Source organism: Mastigoproctus giganteus, chromosome 5, assembly GCF_048544385.1.
Source record: "Mastigoproctus giganteus isolate SK-2022 chromosome 5, ASM4854438v1, whole genome shotgun sequence".
Lineage (NCBI taxonomy): Eukaryota > Metazoa > Arthropoda > Arachnida > Uropygi > Thelyphonidae > Mastigoproctus > Mastigoproctus giganteus.
In genome coordinates this window covers 173,789,162-173,803,413 of record NC_143579.1, presented here as the reverse complement: position 1 = coordinate 173,803,413, position 14,252 = coordinate 173,789,162, and the positions used below count along the sequence as shown (strand labels likewise).

The 14,252-nt window shown below is 37.3% G+C and overlaps 1 protein-coding gene across 1 annotated transcript in view; it reads right to left on the bottom strand.

Moving 5' to 3' along the window:
- Window positions 1-832: 832 nt before the first annotated feature.
- The window catches only part of LOC150085854 (deoxynucleoside triphosphate triphosphohydrolase SAMHD1-like), a 207,060-nt gene continuing 193,640 nt past the window's right edge, over window positions 833-14,252 (bottom strand). Inside the window, exon 11 of the mRNA XM_090374716.1 lies at window positions 833-1,099. Within this exon, the coding sequence (XP_090230842.1) occupies window positions 833-1,099 (267 nt within the window). The remainder of the gene's footprint in view (window positions 1,100-14,252) is intronic.

Below are 14,252 nucleotides of genomic sequence, written 5' to 3'. Positions count from 1 at the left end.
AAAAAATTTATGATGCAGTTAGATTACAGCATGGGTATTGCAAAGCAATTTCAAACATCTGTATTATATTGTTTGTAAAAAGTGACAAATACAAGGTTAACTTTCACGCACTGCATTCAAGTATAGATTGATATAAAAAAAAAAAAGTGCACAAAATAAGTGAGAAAAGCTTGGACCAACTCAAGTTAAACTTTATATCACACGTTGTAAATTACATGTCACAGTAATCATAATCAAAAGAAAAATGGTATACAGCAACCAACATTCATTAAATAAATGACACACTACAGTGTCCTTAAATAATTCTCAGTGAACAATAATAGTGCATGTTGTAGATGCACTATATTAGAAATAAAACTCAAAGTAATAGTTAAAAGAAATTGCAGGCTGGCATTAGCATATGATAACAGAAGGATTCATAAACTTGTGATAAGGTAAAGAAAGGGAACTTTGCATTTTTTGTTATTTCACAGTAATGATCGAGTTAACTCAAAGCCATCATTAATATTGCACTATTTCAGTTCCTAGAAATGCTGCTATTTTCTTTTCTTAATTTTATATTACACAAATAGTATTATATTAAAGGAGAACCTATCATGATGCATGTTCTCTTTGCCCTACACATCCAGTCCTGCTCACTGCAAAAATATGCAAATAAAAAAACAGCATCTGATACAATAAATAATATCTTTAAAACAATATTAAAAATATATACTATAAATTGATCAACAGTTAATTTGAAACCAATTAAGTTTCAAAAATAAATAATAAATTAAAACCCAATGTTGGGTACCTTTATGTCATAAATATTAATAACAAAAATATATTCAATTCAATAACCATTGTCTAGGGTACCTATTGGAGCACTATTATTCAGGTTCTTACAAAATGCTTTAAAACATTCAAGTACAACTGAGCAAGCATAAATATCATTACGTCTGCAGATTACATGCACATGAAATTCTTGAAAAGCCTTTGGTATCATATTCAGCATGTCTTCTTTTTGCATGCTGCATATATCCTCTGGATCACATTTTGAGTAAAAAAAAACTGATTCTACTGGATTTCTCGTTTTCTTTCCCCAGTGAACAGGGATCACCTGAGAAGAAATATCACGAAATTTTAACATTATCTTCACTAGACTAATGAAATCAACTGAAATATTAGAGATAAGATATATATATATATATATATATATACACACAAAAGTGGTTCATTCAAAGAGCAGACAGAAGTGGATATTCACAGCTATGCATTTAACATAAAATCATCCATACAGGTACAATAAATCTCTCTAGTGTGTACACTGCACAGAGGTGTCCCACCTTTGAATAGGTCAGTGTCACCAGTTTTAATAATTTAGTAAAATGAAATTAATTCATTGTAATTCATTCATTCTTTACATGGATTATCATGTACATATGCGTTACAATTAATTTACGTTTAGTAAAAATTAATGTTTCTTCATTTAGAGCATTTCACTCTCATTATGGATAATTATACTATTGACTAAATCAGAGATAAAAAGAAAACATTTGTCTCAAGGTCACTCACGGCTTCCTGTTCTCTGTTGAGCTATGGATATATACACTGAGTGATCACTGAATTATGACCACTCCTATGAAAACTGAATGTGACCTGTTGACCATATGAGGTACGAGAGTGCACAGTTAATCAACCTATGTAGCATAGAAAAGTTGTCAGTGATTCAGTAGGTAGTAAAATTCCGAGCATGATGGGTAAAAGGAAGGATTTATCAGACTTTGATAAAGGACAGATTATGAGAACTCGACAAGCTGGTGCCTCGATTTCCTAAATGGCTGAAATGGTGGGGTGTTCAAGAGCTGCCGTTGTTAAAGTGCACCAGGACTGGCGTCATAATGATCAAACAATGACCACACGGCAAAACTGCAAAGGTCAGGAAAAGGTTGATGTTAGAGTGAGCACTGGGTCCAACGACTCAAAGAGGCACAGCACTGTTGAAGAGTTGACTGCCCCATACAACATGGGTCAATCCGGAACAATTTCTGTCATGACCATGCGTCTCACGCTCGCACGTATGGGCTATACCAGTTGACAACCCCTACGACATCCTCTCTTAACGAAGGTTCATCGGCGTAAAAGGGTCACCTGGTGCAGAGAGCATGCAAGTTGGACGTTAGAGGACTGGAAGAAGGTCTGCTGGTTGGATGAGTCACATTATTTACTCCACACTGTAGATGAGGCTCTTGATCCATCATGCATGATATCAAAAGTGCAAGCCGGTGGAGGCAGTTGTATGGTGTGGGGCATGTTTCACTGGCAGGAACTTGGACCCCTGTTGCATGTGGAACAACGTATCAATGGTCTCTCTCAACTGCTTGCTGACTATATATACCCCACTATGTTACACTTTTTCCCGAGTGGCGATGGTGTCTTCCAAGATGACAATGTGCTGAGCCATCGGGCACTTGATGTGCAGGAATAGTTTGAGGAACTCAGTTCTAACTTCCAGCATATTGGTTGGCCTCCGAACATCCCCGATATCAATCCCGTAGAGCACTTGTGGGACACTGGAAAGGCATATCAGGCATCTGAATACACCAATCGCCTCCATACTTACATTGTTAGCCGCATTACACACAGCTTGGTTGGCCATATTCCCAAATGCTTCAGACATCTTGTTGAATCAATGCCATGTTAGATAGCTGCTGTACTGAGGGAAAAAGGAGGACCTACGAAGTATTAGATAGGTGGTCATAATTCAGTGTATATAAGCACAGAGGAAAGAAAATTGTCATTATTAGTTAGCTTAAAAGCTGACCACCGCTGTCACTAAAGCAGTTATGAAAATAAATGTCAAGCATTATACAGCATTTTTATTGAAGTTGATTTGTGTATGAGGAAAATCCTTACGATGGGTCAAAATTACCTATACACGATTTATTTTTGAAAGAAAAATATTATGGCTATATTCCTACTTTTTTTTTTTTTTTGTAATGAACACGCACACTGAATCCTGTATACTACAGTACTTGTCACCTCAATTCTAGCAAATGTCTCTCAGTTTGACAATTTTATTACCTTAAGTGGTGTGCACCAGTGGAATTGGACAGTCCAAATCAAAATAAGCTCAAATATTTGGCACCCTTGTTGTGCATCATTAATGATATACAGTAGACTCTCGATTTTCTGGGATAGATGGTAAAAAACAAATCCCGGATAATCCAAAAATACAGAAGTCCCCAACGTGTGTAAGAGATATGTTCCAGGACTTCTTACTTTGTCGCGTTTTACGTAACTCGGGAATGACTAATAACATATTGCATAAATCCTTATTATTTGAATTTTCTGATCCAACTCGATCGCTTTCCTTTTCTTGGTAGATTTACTAGGAGCACTGTCTCTTAGTTGGCACCATGATAACGATCAAAATTAAATTTTCTGTAAATAACTTCACAGGGTTAAGGCGAAAACTCACTATTATCACCCATGCGAGCTCACATTTTACTAAAATATATTTCTGGAGGTCACTGCCATAAAACAATAAAAACAATTTGCACTTTCCGGTTTATTGGGCTTTTCTGTTGGTGCATCTAATTATAAACGGGCAGCAAACTAGATCTTATTGTATTTGCAAAAATACCGATAACTGGAATTCTGTGGGTTTTTATGTCATTATGGTGAAATGTGTGTCCCTTTCACTGAAATCTTAAGCCATATAAAAAAAAACCATAAATTGTAAGAATCTTCTCTTCTTTCCTATTTTTTTGCTTGTTACTCTATATCTCACTTGTGCAATTTGTGTGTGCCATGATCATTGTTATTGATTGTTTATTTTATTATTAATTTTTTTGTTTGTTTTAAATTTTACAATCCTAAAAAAAAAAATGAAAAAAAAATTTATATTAATCTGTAGTTGCGTAAGTCGGGGACTTACTGTATCGAAAAATGTTCAGCAACCTACATTAAAAAATATGGCGATAGATAAAAAAAAATTCTTTCTTTTTTTTTTTTTTTGTGATGTCGATTTTAAGTCTATAGCTTTCCTATATTTTTTTACGATGTTGCGTATGGTTTGGTCACCAACATTATAACGGTTCATTAGAGATTTAACGGATGCGCCCTTTTCAAAGTTTTGAATAATTTCAAGCTTTTTGTTTAAACTAAAAGCTCAATTCTTTTGTGTTTACTCATCATTTTTGTGATTTCTAAACAACAAAAAAAATTTACTATAAAAAAAATTAAGATCCCTGACATAAATAACGAAACAAAATTTGTCTTTTTGCAGTGCGACCAAACACAACAATCAATGCAAAGAACTAAAACAAACTAAACATTTGGTTTTTTTTTTTTTTTTTTGAGTGGCAGGTGTGAAGACAGAGGGGGTTGCAAGATAATTTATGATTTCTGGTTGTGTTTTTTTTTTTTTTTTTTTTTTTTAATTTGGAGACTTGAAGTGTCCCGGTAAATCAAGAGTCTGCTGTATTGTCCAATTTATTCTATGAGTAATCCATAGCCATCACAAGTCTAATTAGTGTCACTGTAATGATCTTCACTTGCCTTGGTGGCAAATGTCTGTTGACCTATTACAATACATGTATGTGTCAACAGCAGTGAATGACTTAATCCCAAATGTTGCTCTTGAACATAAGGAGCCAAGAAAACTGAAAATACAAAAAAAAAAAAAAACAAACCTGATTAAAGTCACCACATCTGCAATGGAGATTGGTTGATATAATATGAAACTTCTGACTGGTTCACACCCAAATCCAAGTGTCCACAACAAGAGGTGTCTGTTAAGAGATTTTACTGTAGTTACTTTGTTTGTGCTTGTGCATGGAGCTGTCATGTTTGTGCATTATGTATCTTGCAGCTGTGAGATTCAAAATAATATGTGGGGAGAGTTGTATCAAGATGCACATGAGAGAAATAAGATTTTTGAATGGAGGAGTGAAATCTATTGAAATTCACTGTAGGATGGTTGGTGCAGAGTTGAACTTTAGTTCTAAGTGCCACCATCATTAGACATACATACAGGATGGTTAATATGGTAGAGTGAGAAATGTTTGTCACAAAGAAGAGTATATGAACGGGTCCAAGAGTTTAAAAATGGATTCCTTGAGGTAGAGGAAGCTGATGCTAATTGTATAGAACAAAAATGATGTTATTCTGTCAAGTTACATGAAGAAGAGACAACTGTTCATGCTGTAATATACTTCTGAGACATCTTAAGTCTACAACTAGACCAAATGTTGAAGTCTGATCTCAAAAGTGGCACTCCTCGCATTGAACATCATTCAAGATTTGCTAACATACCTACCTACTATAATTTTAGTATATAGATTTATAATTTTACCATAACAAACTGCTTCAAATAACTTCCACTATTGTAACCTAGAACCAATGAGTTTTGCTTGCTCTTTAAATAAATTTAAAACACAGACTAAGTCATTTAACTATTCTTACTTAATTACATGTTGTATGTTATAATTTTTTTGTTGGTAGTCCAAACCTGTTATAGTAGATGGTTAGCAAAGCCTGCAACACAAGAATCCTCACTATATTCATCACTCCTTCCTTTATCCCATGATTTTGGGGAGATCTGGTATTGGCAGATCATCATTATGTGGAACAGATCTTGTTGCAGATGATATGTTAGGATATCTGATGCTGTGCTTTCCTTTTCTGGACATTTCCTGATATTTTTGCCATGCAGAATTAGCAATTGTCATTGTGGTTATGCAGTTCTTGCCAAACCAAAGGAAGAGCAAAAGATACACCTTTATTTTCCCTGTTAGCCACATCCTCATATTTGCAGTGCAGGCAATACAGCAAATATGTGGAGTCCAAGTTTTGCCCTAATCATGTAAAAGTTTAGTAATACCTTAGATTTTCTTCCTATGAGTTTGTTATAAATCATCCACACGCACACACTCGGAGCAGAAATAGTCAGCGATTTGGACACTTGCTTTGCTCAAACATTTTAACAATACAATGCTAAGCAAAACAAAGAATAAACAAACAATATGTAATAGGCATGCAGTATACTATACACAGATCCACACTACACATTCAGATTCCCACCTCTCCCTTTCATTACTAATAGAGAAAGGTTGACAGCTTTGTTTCTTTGCATCATATGTCACTAATATGCCTTTCCTGGCACAACAGTCACATGATGCAAAGAAACAAGCTTTTAAAGCATCAGCAAAAAAAAAAAAAAAAAAACTCCTACATCACTTGTCCACCCCCTCCAATAACATGTCTAGGTCTGTCTCGAATTTATTCAAACTGCTCACCTCCACAACAGCAGATGAAAGCCTGTTCCAACAGTCAACCATCCGCTGGCCGAAGGCAAGCTTCCTGACATCTATTGTACAACCACCTTTCCTCGATTTTAATTTATGCTCCCTCATTGTTCCTTTTGCTCAGAATGTTATCAGCATTGAGCTTGCTCAATCCGATCATCTTGCAAGTGCCCAGTCTCAAGACACTGCAATTTGCAGAAATGAAGCCTATCTTTATAAGACCACCCTTTCATTTGCTTCACCAATCTTGTTGCCCTTCTCTGTACCCATTTCAGCAGAGCTACATCCTTCCTAATATGAGGCCTCCAGCCCTGTATGCAGTACTCAAGATGTGACCTAACCATTGCCTTATACATGAGATAATCACTTCCTTGCCACTGTATATCATAAACAAAACTACATGAAATGTCTGGGCAGCCTATCTGCATTGCTCAGAGAACCTTATATTTGACTGCACAGTTATCCCCAGGTCTCTGTCATTTTCCACTGCTCTGAGTGTAGTACCACATAATTGGTACATTAATCTGGGATTTCTGCTACCTTTCATTTATCATTGTTATACTTCAACTGCCATTTCTGAGCCCATCATCCTAATTTTTCTAGGTCTTGTTGCAGCATCTTTAACTAGATTAATATCATGAACCACCCACCCTGCCAACTATTATATTATCAGCACACTTAAACATTAAGCCTGATACCTTTATTAATAAATATAGAAAACAACAATGGTCCCAACACCGAACCCTGGAAGACTTCACTATTCACATTAATCCACGAAGAGCAGTGTCCATTAATAACCACTCCCTGTCTTCTCCCACTCAACCATCCCTTTATCCAGAGCAGTAACTTGCCCTTAATGACCCACTGCTCCAATTTGTACAGCAGTCTTTTATGTGCAACAGTATCAAAAGCTTTCCTGGAATCCAAGTACAATGGTCCCCCGCTTCTTGATTGGTTCACTATGCGATCAAATCACTTTACGATGGACTCTCCATAATAAAATACCATTCACTATATGATACGTGATAAGTGCCAGTCATTGTCATCACGTTTGCAAATTGAATTTTAATTCTATTAAACTGCGATCTAATAAGTGAAAATAGGAGGAATATTATCCACAGGCTATAAGAGTAGAGATCACAAATTTACACTTTATTATATTACCAATTAACAAAATTAAATAAGTGAAAATTGGAAGAGTATTTTCCACAGGTTTACAAAATAAAAATAAATTTACGTTTTCATACATAGCTTAATTAATACTGTAATCTAACTTATATTTCTATTCACTGACTTTTTTTGGGGGGGGGGGTTATAAAATTTAAAACAGTAAAAAAGATAAGCAATCAATAACAAAGAACACGGCATGCACAAATTGCAACTAACATGATATGTGCAAGTGAGATACGGAGTAACAAATTTACCAAGCTTAAAAAATAGGAATGGAGAGAAGATCCTGAAAATTTATTTATATGATTGAAGATTTCATGGAAGGGAAAAGCATTTCACCATAATAATGTAAAAACCCACAAAATTCCAGCCATCAGTATTATCGCAAATACAATAAGATCGAGTTTACTACCTGTTTATAATAAGATTGCACTAACAGAAAAGTCCATTAAACTGGAAACCACAAATTGTTTTAATTGTTTTTTTACCACAAGAAATGTGCTTTAGAAAAATATTACAAAGACATTCAGAATTTATTCTTATTACTGAACATATGCTAATGATGAAAGTGTAGTACATTTTAATGATTTGAAATTAAAGTGGCTGATTCCACTAACCAGTGAACATGTTAACCAGTGCCTACTTGTTTCATTTTACGATGGGATGGGCTTAAGATTGTCTCCAACCGAATCACATCATCCTTCCTCTCAGCCAATAGCAGCGTTTATAAATGTGTTGAGTGCATGTTTTGGTTTTGTGTCCTTCGGTTGAAGTGATTTTTTTGTGTTGTGCTTTAATCAATATGTACAATTTCCATTAAAAAATCAACTGTTAGAGAGATAAACAGCTTAGTTATATAGAGAAAATTTCAACTTTCAAGGTCTTGGAACGAATTACCAAAAAACGTGTTACTGGGTTCACATCACAATATTTTCACGATACGATGGTGTCTTTGCGATGGATTAATATCGTAAAGTGGGAGTCACTGTATGTGATCAAAATTATTTTTTGGATCCAGTACCTTTTTGTTATTGCATTATAATATCTAATTGGATAGGTCAGATAAGGCAGTCCTTTAACAAATCCATGCTGTAATCCTGCCTAGATGATCTTGCATTACTTCTTGAACCAGTGACCCAGTTTTTATCTGTAGAACAGAAGTTAAGCTAACAGGTCTGTAATTATTCATGGCATCCTTTGTGAATACATTTGCACATCTCCAGTCCATAAGACCCTCTCCTGAATCCAAAGATTGCTTACCTCCTTTGCTGCTTCCCTTGCTATAATTGGATAGATCACAACCACCCCAGGTGCCTTTTTGATGTTGAGCTTCAACAATTCCTCTTTCCTCTTCCAGTTTATATCTACTATAGGCTCTATCACCAGATAACTTATATGCATCCCATGCATTTAGCTCCTTAGATTTTGAACTTCTGGAATTTCCCTAAATAAAGCACTCCTCATGCGTGAATGTAGATGCAAAATACTTAGACATTATTCAGTTTATTAGCAACCTAGGCAGAATCATCTGCCTTTATACTATTGACATCAAGTGAACTAATGTGATTCAACTCCTTCCTTCTAGTATTAATATAAGTAACAAAGTCTTTACCAGAGACTTCTTGTAATCTGCCTTAACTTGCCTATCTGCCTTTGTCACTTGATTACTGACTGGTTTATAACTACCAATAGGGCGCCTCTGTAGCCAGGTGGGAAGGAGCAGCAGTGCATAGCACATGCTTCTTGATTAGACTGGGGTTCGAGCCCGTCACGACCAAATACGGAGGATGCAGAAAGGTCAAGGGAATGACCACCGCATATTCCCGGAGCAATATGGCCTTAGTTGCTAGTGCTCCTAAAAACCAAATAACAAACAAACAAATTACCAATCGGCTTCTCTGCCATTAGATAATTTATATGCATCCCATGCATTTTTCTTTACAGCCACGTCTCATCAGTTCATCTGATATCCATTTAGGTCTAAGCCTGGAATAGTATTTCTTAGTTGTATGAAAAGCCTAGTAGCTTCTACAATTGCTTCCCCGTATGCTTACCATTTAGCATTTCCTGCTGGTAACATCAGACTGGCCCACTGTATACAATTTAAAACTACCACAGACCACTAGTCACTCATATGGAAGCAATATTAGCATTAGTAGAGGCATATGATGCAAGAAAGCAAGCTTATTCAGCATCAGCCAAAAAAAAAAAAAAAAACACACCACTCCCATTTCACCCCTCCGTTCGTTCGAAATACCTGTCCAGTTGAGCCTTAAATTTGTTTAGGCTATCAAATTCAACAACAAGTGATGGAAGTCGGTTCCACCAACCAACCACCCGCTGGCCAAAGGCAAATTTCCGCACATCTATCCGACATCCGTCCTTCCTCAATTTCAATTTATGCCCTCTGAGGTGATTATTCTGAGCAAGATGAAGAATCCCATTGGCATTGAGCATGCTCAAACCATTCAAAGCCTTATACACCTCTATCAGATCACCTCGCCGGTGCCTAGTCTCCAGACTCTGTAATTTGCAAAACTTAAGCCTTTCTTCGTAAGAGCAACCCTTTGTTCCATTCACTAATCTTGTTGCCCTTCTCTGTACCCGTTCCAGCAGCTCTACATCCTTCTTGAAATGAGGCCTCCAGACCTGTATACAGTACTCAAGATGTGGCCTAACCATTGCCTTATACAAGGGAATAATCACCTCCTTATCACTGCTAGAAAAATTCCTGTATATCATTGACAAGACACCATGAGCTACTCTTGCAGCTCGTCTGCACTGCTCAGAGAACTTCATATCTGCCTGCACAATTACCCCCAGGTCCTTTTCATTCTACACCACTGTCAGTGTAGTACCGCAGAGTTGATACATTGCTCTGTGGTTACTGTTTCCCATATGTAGTACTTTACATTTGTCAATGTTAAACTTCATTTGCCACCTCTCAGCCCATCTGTTCAACCTTTCCAGATCCTGTTGCAGCAGCATAGCGTCAGTAGTGTTGGACATTAAACTTGATATACCATCATCAATATCATTCATAAACACCGAAAACAACAACGGACCCAACACTGAACCCTGAGGAACTCCACTAATAACATTAGTCCACGTTGAGCAGTGAACATTGATTACCACTCTCTGTCTTCTGCCACTCAACCATCCCCTTATCCATAGCAGCAATTTGCCTCCAATGCCACACTGCTCCAATTTATGCAGCAGTCTCAAAAGCCTTTCTAAGATCCAAATATATAATATCAAAGTTAATCCCTGCATCCAGTTCTTTTGTGACTACATCATAGTATCCAATCAAATTGGTTAGGCAAGACCTGCCCTTAAGAAAACCATGCTGCGTCTGAGCTATAACTGAATTCTTGTCTAGATGATCCTGCAGTGCTTCTTTAACCAGTGCCTCCATTAATTTACCTGGAACAGAAGTTAAACTAACAGGTCTATAATTACTTGTGTCAGCCTTTGATCCTCCTTTGTGAATTGGGGTTACATTTGCACATCTCCAGTTTATGGGTACCTCCCCTGAGTCCAAAGAAGCTCTCATAATTATGGCTAGGGGTTTGCTTACTTCCTTTGCTGCCTCCTTTAATATAACTGGATAGATCCCATCCGCCCCAGGTGCCTTTTTTATGTTTATCCTCAACAATCTCTCCTCCACTTTCCTCTCAGTTATTACAAAATCATCTAGCTCACTGCCAATGTTTACTTTACCTACGTCATTCTCCTTCCTGAATAACTCCTCATGCGTGAATGTAGATGCAAAATACTCGTTTAGATTATTAGCCACCTGAGCAGGATCCTCAACTATTGAACCATCAATATCCAGTGGACCAATCTGATTCATCCCTTTCCTTCTTGAGTTTAAATAGGTAAAGAACTCTTTTCTGTTTTTCTTTGCATCCTTTGCCAAGGATTTTTCGTAGTCTGCCTTTGCCTGCCTAATCTCCTTTGTGACTTGGTTACAGACCAACTTATATCTATCATAGGCTTCCATGTCACCCATTAATTTGTATGTATTCCATGCATTTTCTTCTCTGCCACATGTCTCATTAGTTCATCTGACAACCATTTAGGCCTAAACCTTGAACAATATTTCTTAGTTGGTATGTAAAGCCTGGTAGCTTCCAAGATTAGTTCCTTGAATGCTTCCCATTTTGAGTTTGCTGTTGGTAACATCATCAGTTGGTCCCACATAGAATTTAAATACTGTCTCAGACCATCACAGTCGCCTTTACGAAAACAAAAACCCTTCCCTTTACCTCTGATGGTAGTTACCTCCTTGAGTAAATCCCACTTCAACACACTGTGATCACTGCCACCTAGTGGTTCATTTATCTGCAGATTCTTAATGCATGAAGAATCACTACTGATAATCAGATCAAGAGTATTGCTCCCTCTTGTTGCCGCACGAACATGCTGATGTAGAAAACAATTATCCAATAAATCCACAAAAGCCTTGCTAGTGTGTGAGTAACCAACCCACAAATTCCAGTCAATATCTGGGAAATTAAAATCCACCATTATAAGACTCTCTGATTTACTGGCCCACTCTATTTCCCTGTACAGTATCTTATACTCATCAGAGTCATTAGGCCTATAGCACACTCCTACTCTCAATTTTGATTTCCCTATGCTTATGTCACACCAAACTGACTCGACACTGCCCTGTCCATCGATGTCGACTGGCTTCACTTCCTTGGATTTTATGTGTTTCTTAACTAATAGCATAACCCCTCCTCCCCTCCTGTCCTGTCTATCCTTTCTATACACATTGTATTCCCCAAATTCCAGTTCCGCATTCCTTATATCTGTGTGACACCATGTCTCTGATATCCCAACAATATCTGCCTTTTGATGATTTGAGCAATACCTCAAATTCATCAAATTTATTTACCAAACTCCTAGCATTGGTGTACACGCAGGTATACATGCACCTGTTTCTATTCCTAGCTACCCTAACACAACCCATGTGTTTACTTGTACCGCAATGACTCCCAGCAGTCTCTGAAATATCCTGCATCTTGTTTTTCAGGCTTCTGCTCATTTCAATAGAAGCAGTGCAAGAATCACTTCCACCTCTGCCAGTGGCTACTGTTAATTTATTAGTCCTTGTATCCCCCCCCCAACTAGCAGTTTTCCGACCCTCCTAACATTGCCTCGACAGCATCAGCAAAAATTCTTGCACCCTTTCTATTTAAGTGTATCCCATCCCTGTAGAAGCAATATCCTTCCCTTTTAAAATAAAAAAAATTTTCTGTTTGTACTATGGGACTACCACATGGTCAGAGTTCACAGGATAGAGAGAATACAAGAAACAGTGCCATATTTAGCAGTCACGGGCTTGAACCTGATCACTCATGGGCACGTGTACTTTGTACGTACCTTGGCACACTGTGATCACTGCCACCCAGTGTGTCTTTGACCTGCAGGTTTTGAATGCACAAACTGTGGCTGCTGATAATCAGATGAAGACTACTGCTTCCTCTTGTTGCTTCTCTAACATGCTGCTGTAGAAAACAGATGTCAAATAAATCCACAAAAGTCTTGCTAGTGTGTGAGTAACCCACCCACAAGTTCCAGTCAATATCTGTAAAGTTAAAATCCCTCATTATAAGATATTCTGATTTACTGGCCCACTTATTTTTTTTTTTTGTATAGTTGTTTGTTATACTAAGAGTCATTAGGCCTACAACACACTCCTATTCTCATTTTTGTTTTCCCAGTGCTTATGTCATACCAGACTGACTCAACACTGTCAACTGGATGCACTGCCTTAGATTTAATAAGCTTTTTAACTAAAAGAGCATGACCCCCCCCCCCTCCTGTCCTATCTGTAGACATTGTACTCATCATAATTAAACCTGTATACATGAAATTGTGGTATGATGTGAAATTTTAAGAATTGTTTTCAAATCTATGCATAAAAAAATTGACTGAAAACATCTGATATCTTAATGGAATAGTCAGTGCCAAGGTAATCTAACCTATGCTCTCTACTTCAGTTAGAGAGGACCAGATATTTCGCTGTAATATGAACCATCAAGCAGGAGCTTGCTAGTTTTGACTCCAACTCATCACTCAACAGACTCAATGATGTATGCCTGGTGATTTCTTAACTCCCCCTCCCCTCCCATAAAATGCTACTTCAGATCAGAATAATGGTTCCTTTGATTGTTAAATTGGAATCTGTTTACAATCTCAAGAGCAGAACTATACTCAAGTCTTGATCATGCCATGGAAACAACTAATTTTAAAGCATAACATCACAACCTTCAGCCAGTCTGTGATGCCCGGGAAATCAGTCTCATCACATGCTCCAGATGATGGGCCAGGTAGAGAAGAGGTTATTTTGGTTTTTAGGAGCATTAGCAATTAAGGCCATATTGCTCTGGGGATATGCCGTGGACATTCCCTGACCTTTCCACATCCTCCGTATTTGGTGGTTACGGGCTCGAACTCTAGTCTAATCAAAAAGAATGTGCTACGCACTACTGCTCCTGCCCACCTGGCTATGGAGGTGCCTGGCTATAGAGAAGAGGAACCCACAATTTTGCACTGACCAACTATTGGTGAAAACTACAAAATCTTTTCAATGTCACCAACATGTGCAACTCTCTTCACATCAACCCCCATAAGTTGTTTTTGGATCAAAGCTATAAAACACAAATATTTGCTGAAACACTTCAATTTTGCTACTAGCAAAGAAGTTTAGAGTAATTGCTGTTAGGTGTGCCATACATACACTCAGTAAGTTCAGCTAACTCTGATAATTAATACATTTAC